The following is a 19,796-nucleotide window of genomic DNA, read 5'->3' on the forward strand; positions in this document are numbered from 1 at the left end:
GGGCGTGGGGCCTGCTGAGGAGGCACAGGGAGAGGGTGGGGAGGAGCAGCTGGGGGGTGGGAGCAGGGCGGATGTTGGTGCATGCCCTGAAGAGGGAAAAGGAGGCAGAAGCCCAATCTCTACGCTCACGTGCATGTATAAATCCAGAGTAGCTCCCTTGTCCTAACTGGGAGCAGGATCTGCCCCCAAGGGGATCATTAAGTGAGAAAACTGGAAAGCACGTGGGGCCAGGGGACCAGAGCATAGCGGTAGAGCGGGGGAGGTGACGGGGTGAGGACAAGGAGATCAGTGTGAAAGACGTGGATTTTAATATCGATTCCCTAGATGTGCTGCCACCTCCGCTCTTCTCCGGCTGCCTGCAGCCGCCTAAATCACGCACCGGCTGAGCCTGACAACCGCTCCCGAGCACAGGGAACGTCATCAGCCAGAATAACGGGGGGCTGGGAGGCAGCTCCTGCTGCTGCGTTGTAACTAGCTGGGGCTGTTCCCCGTGGCCAGCCTGGGCAGCACAGAGTGAGGGGCAGCCGGCCGAGCTGTGGCTCTAGGACCTTCCAGCCTGTCATTGTCCGCGGGATTCCTGTCAGGCAGCTGAGCCTTACGCTTCCCAGAGCCCTGCCCGCTCTGACTCGGCCGGGTGACACGTGTCACGCAGGGACTCCCCAGGGCAAACCAGGGACACCTGGAGCAGCGACCCGGCTGGCAGGGCAAGTCGGCACTTGCGCGGGTGACGTTTCGTCACAGTTTTACGTCAGCCTGGCCAACAGTAATAGCCTAGGCCTCGGATCTGCTTGCGTGCCTTCCCCCAGGAAGAGAGGGGAGCTGGTGTTTTATTCATCTGTCAGAAGAGCAGGGTCGCCCCGCAGTGTATGGAGATAAACTTATCTCATAGAGCTGGAAGGGACCCTGAAAGGTCATCGAGTCCAGCCCCCTGCCTTCACTAGCAGGACCAAGTACTGATTTTGCCCCAGATCCCTAAGTGGCCCCCCCTCAAGGATTGAACTCACAACCCTGGGTTTAGAAGGCCAATGCTCAAACCACTTGCTCACCACATATGTAGTGAGCAAGTCCAGTGGAGCAGGGACCCCAATGCGGCTCCCTGCCTGGGCCAGCGTTCGTTGGCCTCCACTGGGATTTGCAGCTGAAGTGACAGATGACTGCTGTGGTAGTATGTTGTATTGGGCAGGCTGCTCCCTGGCACCAGTCTCTCCCCTCTCTGCATGTCAGGGTGTGGACCTCCTCCAGAGGCTCTGCACCGTGCGTGTGGGGCAGTCCATGATGTAGGACTATTCCCTTCTTCGCATACCCCCCAGCCTCCTTGCCCTGGGACTAGCCCAGCCAGCACCCCGCTGGGAAGGGCCATGTGAAAGGAGGATAAATCAGAGCAGAGTTCTCAGGCCAGGGCTGCTGCTTCACGGAAACTGGGTGCGTGAATTCTGTCAGGGAGTCAGACTCCATCAGGCCCTGTGTGGCTGATAACTCACTCCCACCATAACCTTGGGGGTGTCTGTCTGCAGGGCTAAATCGCTGGGCAGCAGTTCTCAGCTGCAGTGATTGGCTCCCCAGCTCCTACAAGTAGGCCTGGCTGCCCTCTCCAGTTTGCTGTCTCTGAGCAAACGTATTTCATGTCCCCTGTGCAAACAAAATGCAGCCCCATTCCCCTCTAGCAGGTGTTCCCGGGCATCCCCCTTACAGGATAGCTGGGCCAGCCCCAGGCCTGGGCTTAGCACTCATGCCAGCCTTTGATCTTCCTTTAAGGAACTAGGGGCTTGCTCCTGAGAGGAGCAAAGCATCTACCCCTCAGCACCCTTCAGGGTCGCATCTCAGATCCAAACAGAGAATAATAGCGTCCCTCATGGGGTGGATGCAGCCTCCCAATTCAAGGGGTGCATTATACCACATCTAGCCCTGCTTCCCCCATTCCCCGGGGTGGGCAATTGCCATTGCAGCCCAGAGCAGGCAAAGCCAGTGGAATGGGCATCCCTGCCCCACTGGTGGTGGCACAGGCTCCCTGTGCCTCCCCTCGCCCCACAGCTCCCTGCTGGCTGGACCAGAACAGCCTGGCTTGCACTTCCTGCACTGCCCAAATCCTTACCCCCCCCATGCTGGCTCAAGGCTTCCTGCCAGGCCCCCCCGTGCAGATTCTGGATCTGGGCGCCCAGCCACATGCGATGCATGCATGGGAGTTACCAGGTGAGTGCTAACCAATCGAGTGCGCTCACAATCCTCTCTCCTCGGCAATCCACACCTGTGTTTCAATAACTGCTGGAGTGGAGTCCCTGACAAAGGAGTGCAGCATCGTTGTCCCCATTTTACAGATGGGGAAACTGAGGCAGGGAGGTGCAGTCACATGGTGAGCGTGTGGCAGAGTTGAGCCTAGAACCTGGGACTTGTAGGTCCCAGTCCCCTGCTCAATGCCCTAGACCAGGCCCAGGTTAAGGCTTCAAGGGTGTGTCAGTTGAAACAGCTTTTCTTAAATAAACAGGAAGTTGGTACCTTGGCACTCCCCCTGTCCCCGTGCCCCATTAGCTGCCGTAACCCAACCGGCGACACTCGTACTGTGATGTACACTACATTCCTCCCTAGCGGGAATGACCTCGGACTGCTGTGACAGAATGTAAATGGTCCGCACCTAAGCTCTGGTCGGAGCTTCCAGATGGGGCTGGCCCTTGCTCTGATCTCGAATAACTTCTAGGCCTCAGTTACGGTGTCAGATTGACAGGATTGACGCTGGGCCCGCAGTTCATGTTCCCTCCTTGGTTTAATTGCACGGAGGGTCTTGTGGGAGCTGCTTCCTGGGAACCCGTCCCTTCACTTTCCTGCCCTGCAGAAGGCTGAGCTGTTCCTCTGCCACAGGGCCTGGGCTGTGGGGGGTGATTCTGATTCCCCCCTTTCTGCCTGTGCCCCACTGCCTAGGAACCAAGTGCAGGCGATGTGAGCGCAGCAGCTTTGGCATGAGCAGTGTGTGTTGAGGCAAACTCTGCGTGGGTCTGCCCACTCCCTGCCGCTTGGCGGAGCGGTGCCTGGCGCCGCTTTCCCTTTGGCGGGGCAGAGAGCCCAGCTGGGGTCTGTGCTTGGGCCAGACCCTGGTCCTGTGGGTGCCTGTTGCAGGGACCACACGCCCTAGGGCTGCCTGGCAAATCCGCAAGCTGCTGGAATGGTCTGTGTCGGCTCTGCGGTTCCTGGCTCACTGTCAAACGTATTTGGGTCTGGAGAGCAGCTGTCACCCCCCACGGCCCAGCCTGAGCTTGCAGGGCCGGGCGCAGCCCTGGTTTATAGGGCAGTACAAGGTCTAGTGCCCTCAGCCCCCTGGCCCCCTGAGCGAGGGCAGGACGAGGCGGGGCTCTGGCCTTGTCCTTCCCCCCTCAGATTAGCCCGCAGTGCAGGACTCCCCTTTGGATGGGGTCGAAGACTTTCCTCCTCCGGCACCCCAGGGGCTCCCTCGGGGTGGTGCACCACCCCCAGCACGGCTGGGGAGCTCTGACCCTTCCTGGGGAGCTGCCCAGGCAAGGGGCTTGGAGCCCCTTGGAGTAATTAGCGCATGCAGAAGAGGCCGGTCTCGCTATCCCCATGAGCAGGAGGCCGAGGCGCGCTGGGAATCTGCAGCAGGGCTGGGGACGGATCCCAGGGCCGGTCAGGGCATTTCCTCCCCGCTCTCCTGGCTTCCTGTCCTGTGGCCTCGCCCCAGCGCCAGCCTTGCCCTCCACACTGCCTGGCAGGCTCTCTCCAGCGCCGGCTGCAGTGGCTAGAGGCTAGCTTGGCTTGTACTTCGAGGTGAGCTCTGCGGGGCAGGGGCTGTGTGTGCAGCGCCTGGTGCCACGGGACCCAGCCCACGGTTCGGGCTCCTGAGCTCTAGTGCGGTGCAGAGACTGTGTGAGAGCAGGTGGTGGCCTGGTTAGCCCTGCCTCCCGGCCTGTTCTCTTGCATCTGCCCTGGCTGCAGCGCTGGCTTGCTGGGACGGGAACTGGCTGCTGTGGCCTTCCCTCTCCCCTCCGCTGCTCCCAGGGCTGGGGGGGCTCAGCCCCGCCGAGGGCTCCCCCCCACCGCACTAACCCCCGTCTCCTCTCGCAGCGAAATCAGGCTGTCTGTCATTGCGGCCGTGGCCGACGGGCTGATTGACGAGGTGCTGGAGGACCTGACAAGTGCTCAGTGCAGGCTGGTGAGTGGCCTTGTTTGTTGTCTCCTTCCTCCGGGGCCCTGCCTGGCAGAGAGGTGCCAGCATGAGCGCACAGCCTCTCCCTTCTGCTCCTAGTGCTGGCGGCCACACGGGGGCCCAGTTCCTGGCCCGGCCCCAGGGGTCTCAGGGTGCCCACTGTACTGGTGGGGCTAGACTGGGCTTGCCTGGCACGGGGCAGCTGAGTGCAGACTCTCCCCTGCTGCGGTCCCAGGCAGCTGCCAGGGCTAGTGCCCACAGCCGTGCCAGCCTTCGAAGGGGGCAAGGCTGGAGCTCTGGCTCTTGCCTCCTCTCCGTGGTCTGCACAGGGTGAGGCAGCTGGGCCCTTCCGCGGGCCCCAGAGGCACCGGGCCTGCCTCCGACCCGAGTCACCGCTCCACCACACTCCTCACCAAGGGCTCTGACTTAAAGCCCCAATTAACCCCTGGCATGCCAAGGCCATGGCCTTGGGCATTGCCCAGTCTAGTGACAGGGGAGCAGCTGTTCTGAACAGGGGCTGCAGAGTTTCCACTCACTGCTTTTCTCCTGGGCCGGCTTCTCCCCCAGGCATCCCCCTCCCCAGCAGAGCAGCTGGGCTTCTTGCCCTCCCCTTGCTATGGCACCATCCCAGGATTAACCCTTTGGTGCTAGTTGTCTCCTGCCCCTTTCGGTGCGAGGGCCAGGAGCCGCCCCATGGCTGAGAGCGGTAAGGAATCGCCGGGGAAAGCCGACACCAGCTGGATTTGTGCCGGGTCCCCTTGTCTGAAGTGGGCTCTGCTGGTACCACAGCTGGGCTGCGAGGGGGAAGCTTTGGCAGGCCAGAACCCTGCTCGCAATAGAAACATGGATGGCACAACACTGGAGCGCATAAGGAGCAGGGCATTATTATACATGAATGGGCCCTGCCATGCTTCATCAGGGGGAATAATTTAAGTGCTACCTAATGGTTTTAGGCAGAAAATCTCCCCAAGCAAACTCCGGATCTTCATGTGCTACAGCCAGACAATCCTGAGGAGGACGATTTTCTGCTAAAGAAGAGCAGGAATCTGCTGGATGTCGCGGAGCAAAGCTTTGCAGCTGAGGAGGTATGGCTTGGTTTCCTTCTCTCCCCTTCATGCCGCTGTCCAGGTTGATACAGTGGGTTAAAGATATTAAATCAAGATCCAGTAGAAGGAGATGTCAAACCTTTCCCTGAGCTCTGAGCAATATTTATTGTGCTCAAGGGGGGCTGATCTGTCCAGATGAAGACAATTAAAATAACTGCTGGTATAATCGTTCATAGATTTGGGTGGTTCTCTGGGAGTGTTTGGGTTTTTATAGCCTTCCTGGGCCAGGATCAAACTCCATTGGCTTGGGGAAGTTAGGCACAAAATGACCTGTATTTGCTGCAGGTGGCTTTTGACAGGTTCTAGCATCAGAAATGGCCCTGAGAAATTGCCATGTAGTCCTCAGATGCAGTAGCCAAGCAGGGAGAAATGTTTTCAGCCACAAGGGACCTGCAACAGCTCTGCTGGGGGTCTGCGTAGATACGGTGTAATGAGCAAATCCAAGAGCCATAGGTTTCAGGTGTGACCAGTCCTCATCCCAGCTGGTCCGTTCAGATGCTATGCAAGTGTAGCTAACTGTGCATTCGGAGCCCATTTTAAACTGCAAATGTGTCAGGCCCAAAGCCTGTAATGCAGCTGCCAGATTTTGTTTTGTAATCGTGGCTTTTGCCATCTCAGCCCCCTCCAAGGCCTGGTTATTCGAGGCTGGCGAATGGACTCGCTCTCCACTTGCAATTAGCCCCGCGCACGTTTTGCAGAGCACTGCACACTGAAAAGCAACATCTCCCCCTCTCTCTGCAGTATAAGATGGCTCTGAGGAGGAAAAACAAGCACTTCAGGAGCATCCGGCCCACGCCTGCCATGAGAAGTAAGGCCGATACAGAGACATTTTCTGCTTACAACCCTGTCTTGCTGTGAGTCAGTGGCTACTCTGACATCTGCAGGGTTGGTCATATGTAGGAGTCCATTGTGGCATCACAGATAATATCCAGGTGTCTATCATCAATCCCTGGCAGTGCAGGTGTCCGACGACTTAAATTCTGGGAGGGCAGGTGGAGGGAGGGGCCACAGAACCTAATTGAGGACAGGAGACAGACTCTGGCCAAAGAGGGATGGGGTGCAGGTCAGATGGTCAAAATACAGGGACACTGAGCAGAGAGGCCTGGAGAATGCCCGCTGCCCTAAGGAGGAATCCCAGGGGGCAGTGAACGTTGCCCAGCGGAACTCTGCCAGGGTATGCACAGGTCCCAGCCCCTGGCCAGCCGCGGAGCAGTCCTGGGATGGTGGTGCCAGTGACAGTGGCTAGTACTCAGCTCTCGGTCTCCTTGGTGGGGTTCGTGGTGGTGCATTTCAGTTATGGGCTCTAGAGACTGGCCTAAGACTGCAGGGTTGTTTCCCGCGGGCAGCCAAATAGATATGGGGTGGGCCTGACTTTTGACGCCTAGTGTGGTCTGGTTGGCGCAGACATTGCCCGGCCCCTGAACCAGACACAGGCTGCTTCTCCATTGAAGAGCTTTTTGGTGACTTGCAGCATCTGGATCTAATCCTGCTCCAATAGAAGTCAATTGTAAAACTCCCATTGACTCCAATAGGAGCAGCACTAAGCCCTCTGCCCCAGCCATCTTGGGGCTTTGGCATTACCGGTTTCACTGGTAGCCTCACACCAGGTGTTGCTTTTGAGTCATGTTGCGACAAGTCACCTGAGCCATGTCAGAATTACCCACAAGGCTGTTGGCGCCATGTGGATGCAGATGTGGGAAGGGATCTCACTTGCCTTTCCACCAGCTCACACGGCTCCTGGTTCCAGAGATCCAAACTCCACAGCTTCTGCGGGACAGAATGAACCTGGTATCTCTCGTGTGTGTGACCAATCCCAGCAGATCAAAGCCGCGCTTCCTTCTGTGACTGAGAGACAAATGTCTTGTTGCCTTGTCCCCAAAGGCTCCTTCAACACCTTGTGGTCACAGCCCTGTATTTTAGCCTGGTTTAGCTTCCAGGCCTCCGGATCAGCAGCGGGCTTGGTGCCAGTCAGCCTGGGACAGAGCTGGCATCTAGGGTGACCAGACAGAAAGTGTGAAAAATCGGGACAGAGGGTGGGGGGTAATAGGAGACTATATAAGAAAGAGACCCAAAAATCGGGACTGTCCCTATAAAATCGGGACATCTGGTCACCCTACTGGCATCACCGCCCATGTGGGGTCCTGCTGGCCCAGTTGGTCCACCTGCCCCGTGCTGCGAGGTGTGGTTTTAAGTTCCCCTCGAGGCATAGTAGGAAGTGCCGGCTCCTTGTTTAGCATAAAGTGCCTGGGGCCAGTGACTGGAGCTACTGTAAGGAATTGTGAAATGAGATGAAACCCCTCCTTTCCCAGGATGCCCTGGGGCAGCCCCATGAATATCTGCTTAGAAAGGCGCACATGCGGTTTTCAGCTCTCTCTGAGTAATAACCCCATGTGAGGCCTTTGTGACTCATGGCTCTGCTCTGGGGCGAGGAGAGAGACTTCCCGAGCCACGCAGCCCTACCGCTGAGCCCCGTTGCTGCCTGCTGGAGCCCCAGGTTCATTTAGGGCTTGGGAGAATCTGAAAATCACTGCTAGTGCTTTGTCCCACGGGGGGAGCGTTTCCCATTGGCTGGGACTGTAGCAATAAGCTTTATCTGATTTAGCCCACGGACAGTTGCAGGGAGATGTTACTACTTCCCTGCTCTGAGGGGAAGGTCTGTCCAGTGCACCATGGAGATCAGGTGGAGGAGTCTCAAACGATGGTAGAACACATGCTGAGAAGCTGCGGTGCTCGGGAGAGACGGGCGTGGCTGCCATCTCTCCATGGCGACGCTGGCAGAACAGCTTTTGTCAGCTCCAGGTCGTGCTGCTCAGAGACGTCCAGCTGGGCCTCACCTCAGAGTAGAGCTGGGCAGAGGAGGCCAGAGTGTGGCCCTGAGCTACCTGCCCCCTTGTTCACCTTCCATACAGAGGGGAAACCCATGGAGACTGCGCTTCCCAGCATTCCTTGCTCCATTTTGAGCCGAGGGGGTGGCTAGGGGTGGACAAACTCACCTGAATCTTTCTCCTTCCCAGGCACCAAACCTGGCTTAAACCTTCCATCAGCTGGTAGGGAGGGTCCCAAACCAGAGAGCCATGCGAGCAGCCCCCCGTTACCCTGGCGTTGGGAGCAGGGCTCTGTGAGAATGGAGCCAGCCTGATGGCTTTGTTGAGACCATTTCTCTCCATAGCTGTATCTGTCCTGTCTCCAGGCAGGGACTGAGTGGCCTGTTTCCAGGCTGTGTGCTAACAATCCACTCCATCCCTTACGTCCGGCTACGCAGCAATCACAGGTGTGTTTGCAGCATGTGTAGCAGACCTGAGCTAGCGCTGACTGAGCCAACTTGCTAAAAATAGCAGCGTAGCCGTGCCGGCCCGGCTTAGCTGCCTGCGTACCAATCTGGGAGCCTGGGCCCGTAGTCGGGTGGCTAGCTCATGCCATCGCCCATGCCACTGTGGCTGTGCTGCTGGTTCCAGTGAGCTGGTCTGACCAAAGCCCATGCCTGCCTGGGCTGCAGTCACCCTCCGATTGCAGCGCAGAGAGAGCACAGGGAGGTTTGGAGCAGGTCAGCCCCAGGCGTTATTGCCACAGAACCTGGCCAGCTGGGAAAATGGATTTGCTTAAAGGGAAGCTTTCAACAGGCAAAACATCCTGTATGAATATCCTCACCCAACAGCTTTGTGTGCCGGAGTCACTGTCTGCTGCAATGTAACAGGAGCAGAACCTCCCCCAAGGGCGCTTAGAGCTGGAGGGAGGAAGGCCTGGGCTGGGCTCCCCTGTGAAGCTCTGACCCATTGCTTTGCCGTGAAAGGAGAAGGTTTGACTGTGCCAGGATTGCAAACGTCCCAGGCTCGAGCTGCATGTGTCCCTCTCCAAGGAGTAGAATCCCTCTCTGCAGCCTACGCCCCAAGCCGCCGCTCCTTCAGGATCCTGCCTCCCCCAGCTCCCTGATCTGGGCCTGATGGGGGGAGGGTTAGCCCTGAACCCCAACTATTGGTGTCCTGTCCATCATTTATTCTGCCCACGTGATGGAATAAACGAGCCAACAGGGAGGTTGGGTGCATGTGACTCTCTCACACTCACACACCTTAGTGAACTCAAGGGGTTTCATTGCAAATCCAGCAGCTGGGAATGTGCCCTGGGTGTGGGACCATTCCTGGGGATATCCGCTGAGTGCGTGGCACTCTGTCTTTTGGGGCAACTGTCAAACAGCTGTGGTTCCTTGTTTCATGGTGACGCAAGGATAAATCCAGGAATTGCTTGTAGAAGGTTCCACGTTCTGCCTTCACTCCAGCGGTTTTCCAAGCTCGTGTGGGCGAGCCAACCCAGTGGAGATGGCTCCCAACAATGTCAGTGAAGGAGGCAGCATCTGATGGCATTTGGCCTGCCTGCTGCGCCTTGCCATGGGCTGCTGCAGCCCTGACAGTCTGTGCTGGGAAGCCAGGCTCCTGGGGACAGTATCGCTTAACAGGAGCTCACTGGAGGAGCGAGGAGGAGGAGGTGACCCTTCCTCTGTCACATTATCCGTCAGGACTCGGGTGTTTGGCAGAAGCAGGGTCCGATCCTGGCGTGATTCCGAGTCTTGCTCCGGAGGGATTCGCTGGCTGTGTATCGCCCAGCCCAGTGACAGCGTCATGGGTCCCACCGTGGGAGAGAGTGTTGACCATCGGGGCCCTGAATAGGCCCCAGCGCACAGTGAGGAAATCCAGAGCCAGCAGCAGCCTCTGTAATGCAAATAAAAGCAGCCAGAAGGCCGCCTAGCCCTTGCTGCTCTAACAACAGGCACCGACTCTGCCACCTGCCCTCAGCCGCACAGCATCTGCAGCGTCCGGATTTACCTTTCCTGGCAAAAATAGAAGCAGCCCCTGGATTTCCACTCAGCTTTATGCCTGGGTCTCTGTGGCAATGCGTTCACGCTGCAGGGTATTTATTCCCACGCCGGCTCTGGGGCGTTTTCTTGTCAGATTTCCAAGGTTTCTGCTCGTGTTTTTTCCCAAAAACCTTTTGTTACTTGAGTTACTTTGGGCTGCAAGAGGACAACTCTGCAAAGGACCAGATCATGCCATATCTGTTAGCATTGCCCCTGCAGCCACAGGCCATATCCAGGGCTGGCCAGTTGGCTAACAAGCTTCCTTGCAGTATGCATGGGTCTAGCCCCTTCTGCTCCAGAGTGGGGGGCTGTGCTTGGGGAGTGGGGTTGGCTGCCCCGGCAGCTTGTAGACTCCTGGGGTATGTGCTGCAATGGGGCAGCATAGCTAGGCCGTGTACCATTTCTAGCACGTGGGGTCTTGGTGTTACCACAACCAGCTAGAGGACAGCAGCCATGGAGGAGCACCGGTGGCTCCTCTTACTTCCCACTTACTGGAATACCGGGCTCTGGTGTTCGAGCATTCACAGCTACCAGTACTGGGATTATACCTGCCGCTAAAAACAAGGAGCTGACAAAGCTCACGGCACCTTCTGTTCTCTCCTAAAGGGCAGAGAGTGTCTTTTGCCGGTGAGTGGGACACGACGGGGCGCAGGAGTTAAACTCATTCCCGTGGGGCTGCTGGTCCCTGCTCTGTGGGGAACGGGCTTCTCTTTGCATCTCCATGCGTGGGCTGGCAAAGGTTGGGAGCAGTCGTGGAGGCAGTGTGCCCAGCCTGCAGGAGAGGGAGTGAAGCAACCTGCCAACTGGAAGGTGGAACCTAGGATGTTAAAGGAGGAAATAGAGGTCTCTTGGGCCTGTGAGCTCCACGAGCCCCTTAAACGTACACTTGCCAGTTATAAGGAACACCAGAATGGCTGTACTGGGTCAGACCAATGGTCCATCTAGCCCAGTGTCCTGTTTTATGATGCCAGGTGCTTCAGGGGGCATGAACAGAACAGGCAATCATCGAGTGATCCATCCCCTGTTGTCCGCTCTCAGCTTCTGGCAGTCACAGGCTAGGGCCACCCAGAGCATGGGGTTGCATCCCTGACCCTCTTGGCTAATAGCCACCGATCCTACATGAACTTAGCTAATTCTTTTTAGAACGCAGTTATACTTTTGGCCTTTACAACATTCCCTGGCAACAAGTTCCACAGATTGACTGTGCGCTGAAGAAGAACTTCCTTTTGTTTGATTTATATCTGCTGCCTGTTCATTTCAGTGGGTGACCCCTGGGTTCTTGTGTTGTGTGAAGGGGTAAATAACACTTCCCGATACACTTTCTCCACACCAGTCACGATTTTATAGACCTCTCTCATCCCCCCCTTAGTTGTCTCATTTCCAAGATGAACATTCCCAGTCTTATTAATCTCTCCTCATATGGAAGCTGTTCTGTACCCTGAATCATTTTTGTTGCCCTGCTCTGTATCTTTTCCAATTCTAATACAGCTTTTTTGCAATGGGGTGACCAGAACTGCACAGAGTATCAAGATGTGTATATATCTTGATACTGGATATATCCAATCTATATATGGATTTATATAGAGGCAATATGATATTTTCTGTCTTATTATCTATCCCTTTCTTAATGGTTCCTAACATTCTGTTCACTTTTTTGACTGCCACTGCACATTGCGTGGAGGTTTTCAGAGAACTACCCACAATGACTCCAAGATCTCTCTTTTGAGTGGTAATTGCTAATTCAGACCCCATCATTTTGTATGTGTAGTTGGGATGTTTTCCAATGTGCACTACTTTGCATTTATCAACATTGAATTTCATCTGCCATTTTGTAAGCCAGTCACCCAGTTTTGAGAGATCCTTTTGTAGCTCTTCACCGTCTGCCTTGGACTTAACTATCTTGAGTAGTTTTGTGACATCTGTAAACTTTGTCACTTCTCTGTTTACCCCTTTTTTCAGATCGTTTACAAATATATTGAATAGGACAGGGCACAGTACAGATCCCTGGGGGACACTACCATTTCATAGAATCATAGAATCATAGAATATCAGGGTTGGAAGGGACCTCAGCAGGTCATCTAGTCCAACCCCCTGCTCAAAGTAGGACCAATTCCCAACTAAATCATCCCAGCCAGGGCTTTGTCAAGCCAGGCCTTAAAAACCTCCAAGGAAGGAGACTCCACCACCTCCCTAGGTAACGCATTCCAGTGCTTCACCACCCTCCTAGTGAAATAGTGTTTCCTAATATCCAACCTAGACCTCCCGCACTGCAACTTGAGACCATTGCTCCTTGTTCTGTCATCTGCCACCATTGAGAACAGCCGAGTTCCATCCTCTTTGGAACCCCCATTCAGGTAGTTGTAGGCTGCTATCAAATCCCCCCTCATTCTTCTCTTCTGGAGACTAAACAATCCCAGTTCCCTCAGCCTCTCCTCATAAGTCATGCGCTCCAGACCCCTAATCATTTTTGTTGCCCTCCGCTGGACTCTTTCCAATTTTTCCACATCCTTCTTGTAGTGTGGGGCCCAAAACTGGACACAGTACTCCAGATGAGGCCTCACCAATGTCGAATAAAGGGGAACGATCACGTCCCTCGATCTGCTGGCAATGCCCCTACTTATACAGCCCAAAGTGCCGTTAGCCTTCTTGGCAACAAGAGCACACTGTTGACTCATATCCAGCTTCTTGTCCACTGTGACCCCTAGGTCCTTTTCTGCAGAACTGCTTCCTAGCCATTCGGTCCCTAGTCTGTAGCTGTGCATGGGATTCTTCCGTCCTAAATGCAGGACTCTGCACTTGTCCTTGTTGAACCTCATCAGGTTTCTTTTGGCCCAGTCCTCTAATTTGTCTAGGTCCCTCTGTATCCGATCCCTACCCTCTAGTGTATCTACCACGCCTCCTAGTTTAGTGTCATCGGCAAACTTGCTGAGAGTGCAGTCCACTCCATCCTCCAGATCATTAATAAAGATATTAAGCAAAACCGGCCCCAGGACCGACCCTTGGGGCACTCCGCTTGAAACTGGCTGCCAACTAGACATGGAGCCATTGATCACTACCCATTGAGCCTGACAATCTAGCCAGCTTTCTATCCACCTTACAGTCCATTCATCCAGCCCATACTTCTTTAACTTGGTAGCAAGAATACTGTGGGAGACCGTATCAAAAGCTTTGCTAAAGTCAAGGAATAACACATCCACTGCTTTCCCTTCATCCACAGAGCCAGTTATCTCCTCATAGAAGGCAATTAGGTTAGTCAGGCATGACTTGCCCTTGGTGAATCCATGCTGACTGTTCCTGATCACTTTCCTCTCCTCTAAGTGTTTCATAATTGATTCCTTGAGGACCTGTTCCATGATTTTTCCAGGGACTGAGGTGAGGCTGACTGGCCTGTAGTTCCCCAGATCCTCCTTCTTCCCTTTTTTAAAGATGGGCACTACATTAGCCTTTTTCCAGTCATCCGGGACCTCCCCCGATCGCCATGAGTTTTCAAAAATAATGGCTAATGGCTCTGCAATCTCATCCGCCAACTCCTTTAGCACCCTCGGATGCAGTGCATCCGGCCCCATGGACTTGTGCACATCCAGTTTTTCTAAATAGTCCCGAACCACTTCTTTCTCCACAGAGGGCTGGTCACCTTCTCCCCATATTGTGCTGCCCAGTGCAGCAGTCTGGGAGCTGACCTTGTTTGTGAAGACAGAGGCAAAGAAAGCATTGAGTACATTAGCTTTTTCCACATCCTCTGTCACTAGGTTGCCTCCCTCATTCAGTAAGGGGCCCACACTTTCCTTGACTTTCTTCTTGTTGCTAACATACCTGAAGAAACCCTTCTTGTTACTCTTAACATCTCTTGCTAGCTGCAACTCCAAGTGTGATTTGGCCTTCCTGATTTCACTCCTGCATGCCTGAGCAATATTTTTATACTCCTCCCTGGTCATTTGTCCAATCTTCCACTTCTTGTAAGCTTCTTTTTTGTGTTTAAGATCAGCAAGGATTTCACTGTTTAGCCAAGCTGGTCGCCTGTCATATTTACTATTCTTTCTACACATCGGGATGGTTTGTTCCTGCAACCACAATAAGGATTCTTTAAAATACAGCCAGCTCTCCTGGACCCCTTTGCCCTTCATGTTATTCTCCCAGGGGATCCTGCCCATCTGTTCCCTGAGGGAGACAAAGTCTGCTTTTCTGAAGTCCAGGGTCCGTATTCTGCTGCTCTCCTTTCTTCCTTGTGTCAGGATCCTGAACTCGACCATCTCATGGTCACTGCCTCCCAGGTTCCCATCCACTTTTGCTTCCCCTACTAATTCTTCCCTGTTTGTGAGCAGCAGGTCAAGAAAAGCTCTGCCCCTAGTTGGTTCCTCCAGCACTTGCACCAGGAAATTGTCCCCTACACTTTCCAAAAACTTCCTGGATTGTCTGTGCACCGCTGTATTGCTCTCCCAGCAGATATCAGGGTGATTAAAGTCTCCCATGAGAACCAGCGCCTGCGATCTAGCAACTTCTGCTAGTTGCCAGAAGAAAGCCTCGTCCACCTCATCCCCCTGGTCTGGTGGTCTCTAGCAGACTCCGACCACGACATCACCCTTGTTGCTCACACTTCTCAACTTCATCCAGAGACACTCAGGTTTTTCTGCAGTTTCATACCGGAGCTCTGAGCAGTCATACTCCTCTCTTACATGCAATGTAACTCCCCCACCTTTTCTGCCCTGCCTGTCCTTCCTGAACGGTTTATATCCATCCATGATAGTACTCCAGTCATGTGAGTTATCCTACCAAGTCTCTGTTATTCCAATCACATCATAGTTCCCTGACTGTGCCAGGACTTCCAGTTCTCCCTGCTTGTTTCCCAGGCTTCTTGCATTTGTGTATAGGCACTTAAGATAACTCATCGATCGTCCCTCTTTCTCAGTATGAGACAGGAGTCCTCCCCTCTTGCGCTCTCCTGCTTGTGCTTCCTCCCAGGATCCCATTTCCCCACTTACCTCAGGGCTTTGGTCTCCTTCCCCCGGTGAACCTAGTTTAAAGCCCTCCTCACTAGGTTAGCCAGCCTGCTGGCAAAGATGCTCTTCCCTCTCTTCGTTAGGTGGAGCCCGTCCCTGCCCAGCACTCCTTCTTGGAACACCATCCCATGGTCGAAGAATCCAAAGCCTTCTCTCCGACACCACCTGCATAGCCATTCGTTGACTTCCACGATTCGATGGTCTCTACCCAGGCCTTTTCCTTGCACAGGGAGGATGGACGAGAACACCACTTGCGCCTCAAACTCCTTTATCCTTCTTCCCAGAGCCACGTAGTCTGCAGTGATCCGCTCAAGGTCATTCTTGGCAGTATCATTGGTGCCCACGTGAAGAAGCAGGAAGGGGTAGCGATCCGAGGGCTTGATGAGTCTCGGCAGTCTCTCCGTCACATCGTGTATCCTAGCTCCTGGCAAGCAGCAGACCTCTCGGTTTTCCCGGTCGGGGCGGCAGATAGATGACTCAGTCCCCTTGAGGAGGGAGTCCCCGACCACCACCACCCTCCTCCTCCTCTTGGGAGTGGTGGTCGTGGAACCCCCATCCCTAGGACAGTGCATCTTTTGCCTTCCAATCGGTGGAGTCTCCTTCTGCTCCCTTCCCTCAGATGGGTCATCTACTCCACTCTCTGCATTAGTACCTGTAGAGAGAACAAGGAAACGATTGCTCACCTGTATCTCCATTGCTGGTACATGGACGCTCCTCTTTCTCCTTCTGGAGGTCACATGCTGCCAAACTTCTTCATCATCCGTCTGTCCCTGCTGCGCCTGCTCTGAATCTTCAGAACATTGTGGCCGTAGAAGCATCTCCTGACGTCTGTCCAGGAAATCTTCATTTTCCCTTATGCAACGCAGAGTCGATACTCGTTTCTCCTGACCTCGAACCTTCTCTTCCAATATGGAGACCAGCTTGCACTTTGTACAAAGTCGCTTCTGTCCTGTGGAAGAAAGACAAACATGGCACAACCTGTGCAGGTTACAACAGCTGATCGCTCACCTTCCATATCACCTTCCTCTTAAGAGCTTCCTCAGCTGTTGCAAGAACTACTCAGAGAAACCTGCAGATGAAAGCCTCAGTGAGCTCTCCCCAGGCGAACTCCCTCTGTTAGCCTCTGCTCAGCTGGTTCGCTGCTGACTGCCCTTATATACCAATCAGGCCCACTCAAGGCCCACCTGGAACAAAGCACTCCCAATTCACACTTTTCAAACAAACAAGCAAGCAATCAAGCACATGGTCAAACTGACAAACTGTCCCAGCAACAGACACTCAGGCTAGGTCTACACTACAGCGGGGGGTCGACCTAAGATACGCAACTTCAGCTACGTGAATAGCGTAGCTGAAGTGGCGTATTTTAGGTCGACTTACCTGGCTGTGAGGACGGCGGCAAGTCGACCGCTGCCGCGCCGCCGTCGACTCCGCTACCGCCTCTTGCCGGGGTGGATTTCCGGAGTCGACGGCAGAGCCATCAGGGATCGATTTTATCGCGTCTTCACTAGATGCGATAAGTCGATCCCCGATAGACCGATTGCTACCCGCCGATCCGGCGGGTAGTGAAGACGTGCCCTCAGATACTCACCAACACAGCCCCCCTAATGCAGCACTTATTTACCTCTCTCTATTCTGAAAATTGACCATTTATTCCTACCCTTTGTTTCCCATCTTTTAACCAGTTACTGATCCATGCGAGGACCTTCCCTCTTATCCCAGTCTAGTGCCAGAATCCATTGCTCCACGTTCCTAGCCCAAGGGGCTCTCTGTACATATTGTACCACGTGGGACTGCAGGTGCAGGCAGGGCGAGGTGGCTGCCAGGGCAGAGAAGGTTCTTCCCACATGGAGCATTTTCAGTGTAGCATCAGCCACTCAGCAGCAAACCGTTCCCACTGGGGACCCGCGTGTGCACTCTGTCCCTGCCAACGCGGGGCCCCTGAATGGGCTGCCCTAAGGCAGCAGGCTGCTCTGTGGTGCCTGCTGGAGCCCCCACATGTGGCACTGGAGTGCCTGGATTAGAAGATGTGCCCCCTATCCAGGAGGCCTGCAGTGCTAAGCTCTCTGCACTGGCATGGCAGCTCAGCCGGGCACGGCCCCTCTCTACCCTCCTCATGAGAGCTGCTGGCTCATTTGGGAATGGTTCTGGTGGCCCCAGCAGCGGGAACCCCAGCTCCTGCTCCCCTCCTGGAACCGGTCTCTCTCTCCTTCCCCACCAGCTGGCTACAGGTGAGGAAGGGACTGACTTAAGAAAGCAAATGCCATTGAACCCAGCAAGGAAATGCCCTGCCTGCTAATGGCCCCCTTTCTGGCTGCCCCAGGCCCCTGATCTCCCGCTCAGCGCTGCGTCAGCACAGAGCTGATCATGCACAGCCACACGGTGTTTAACTGCATGTTTAACTCCGGTATGAAACTGCAGAAAAACCTGACAGTCTCTGGATTAAGTTTAGAAGTGTGAGCAACAAGGGTGATGTCGTGGTGGGAGTCTGCTATATCTCCCTGGTCTGGTGGTTTGAGGTGAACAAGGCTTTCTTCAGGCAACTACCAGTTCCTGGTTCTCATGGGAGACTTCAATCACCCCGATATCTGCTGGAAGAGCAATACAGCGGTGCACAGACAATCCAGGAAGTTTTGGGAAAGTGTAGGGGACAATTTCCTGGTGCAAGTGCTGGAGGAACCAACTAGGGGCAGAGCTCTTCTTGACCTGCTGCTTACAAACCGGGAAGAATTAGTAGGGGAAGCAAAAGTGGATGGGAACTTGGGAGGCAGTGACCATGAGATGGTTGAGTTCAGGATCCTGACACAAGGAAGAAAGGAGAGCAGCAGAATACGGACCCTGGACTTCAGAAAAGCAGACTTTGACTTCCTCAGGGAACTGATGGGCAGGATCCCCTGGGACAATAACATGAGGGGGAAAGGAGGCCAGGAGAGCTGGCTGTATTTTAAAGAATCCTTATTGAGGTTGTGGGAACAAACCATCCCGATGTGTAGTAAGAATAGTAAATATGGCAGGCGACCAGCTTGGCTTAACAGTGAAATCCTTGCTGATCTTAAACACAAAAAAGAAGCTTACAAGAAGTGGAAGATTGGACAGATGACTAGGGAGGAGTATAAAAATATTGCTAGAGCTTGCAGGGATGTAATCAGGAAGCCCAAGGCACACTTGGAGTTGCAGCTAGCAAGGGATGTTAAGAGTAACAAGAAGGGTTTCTTCAGGTATGTTAGCAACAAGAAGGTGGTCAGGGAAAGTGTGGGCCCCTTACTGAATGGGGGAGGCAACCTATTGACAGAGGATGTGGAAAAAGCTAATGTACTCAATGCTTTTTTTGCCTCTGTCTTCACGAACAAGGTCAGCTCCCAGACGGCTGCACTGGGCAGCACAGTATGGGGAGGAGGTGACCAGCCCTCTGTGGAGAAAGAAGTGGTTCAGGACTATCTAGAAAAGCTGGATGAGCACAAGTCCATGGGGCCGGATGCGCTGCATCCGAGGGTGTCAAAGGAGTTGGCGGATGTGATTTCAGAGCCATTGGCCATTATCTTTGAAAACTCATGGCAATCGGGGGAGGTCCCGGATGACTGGAAAAAGGCTAATGTAGTGCCCATCTTTAAAAAAGGGAAGGAGGAGGATCCGGGGAACTACAGGCCAGTCAGCCTCACCTCAGTCCCTGGAAAAATCATGGAGCAGGTCCTCAAGGAATCAATTCTGAAGCACTTAGAGGAGAGGAAAGTGATCAGGAACAGTCAGCATGGATTCACCAAGGGCAAGTCATGCCTGACTAACCTAATTGCCTTCTATGAGGAGATAACTGGCTCTGTGGATGAGGGGAAAGCAGTGGACGTGTTATTCCTTGACTTTAGCAAAGCCTTTGATACGGTCTCCCACAGTATTCTTGCCAGCAAGTTAAAAAAGTATGGGCTGGATGAATGGACTATAAGGTGGATAAAAAGCTGGCTAGATCGTCGGGCTCAACGGGTAGTGATTAATGGCTTTATGTCTAGTTGGCAGCCGGTATCAAGCGGAGTGCCCCAAGGGTCGGTCCTGGGGCCGGTTTTGTTCAATATCTTCATTAATGATCTGGAGGATGGCCTGGATTGCACCCTCAGCAAGTTCGTGGATGACACTAAACTGGGGGAAGAGGTAGATAAGCTGGAGGGTAGGGATAGGGTCCAGAGTGACCTAGACAAATTGGAGGATTGGGCCAAAAGAAATCTGATCAGGTTTAACAAGGACAAGTGCAGAGTCCTGCACTTAGGACAGAAGAATCCCCTAGGGACTGAATGGCTAGGCAGCAGTTCTGCAGAAAAGGACCTAGGGGGTACAGTGGACGAGAAGCGGGATATGGGTCAACAGTGTGCCCTTGTTGGCAAGCAGGCCAACAGCATTTTGGGCTGTATAAGTAGGGGCATTGCCAGCAGATCAAGGGACGTGATCATTCCCCTCTATTCGACATTGGTGAGGCCTCATCTGGAGTACTGTGTCCAGTTTTGGGCCCCACACTACAAGAAGAATGTGGAAAAATTGGAAAGAGTCCAGCGGAGGGCAATAAAAATGATTAGGGGGCTGGAGCACATGGCTTATGAGGAGAGGCTGAGGGAACTGGGATTGTTTAGTCTGTAGAAGAGAAGAATGAGGAGGGATTTGATAGCTGCTTTAAACTACCTGAAAAGGGGGTTCCAAGGAGGCTGGATCTAGAC

The 19,796-nt window shown here is 54.1% G+C and overlaps 1 protein-coding gene across 1 annotated transcript in view; it reads left to right on the forward strand.

The window, feature by feature from the left end:
- Window positions 1–6,754, forward strand: part of LOC135888998 (capping protein, Arp2/3 and myosin-I linker protein 2-like) — a 77,242-nt gene extending 70,488 nt beyond the window's left edge. Inside the window, exons 28-31 of the mRNA XM_065416811.1 lie at window positions 4,069–4,156; window positions 5,104–5,235; window positions 5,998–6,110; window positions 6,661–6,754. Coding sequence (XP_065272883.1) covers window positions 4,069–4,156; window positions 5,104–5,235; window positions 5,998–6,110; window positions 6,661–6,754 — 427 coding nt within the window. The remainder of the gene's footprint in view (window positions 1–4,068; window positions 4,157–5,103; window positions 5,236–5,997; window positions 6,111–6,660) is intronic.
- Window positions 6,755–19,796: the final 13,042 nt, after the last annotated feature.

Source organism: Emys orbicularis, chromosome 14 (assembly GCF_028017835.1).
Source record: "Emys orbicularis isolate rEmyOrb1 chromosome 14, rEmyOrb1.hap1, whole genome shotgun sequence".
Taxonomy (NCBI): Eukaryota; Metazoa; Chordata; order Testudines; family Emydidae; genus Emys; species Emys orbicularis.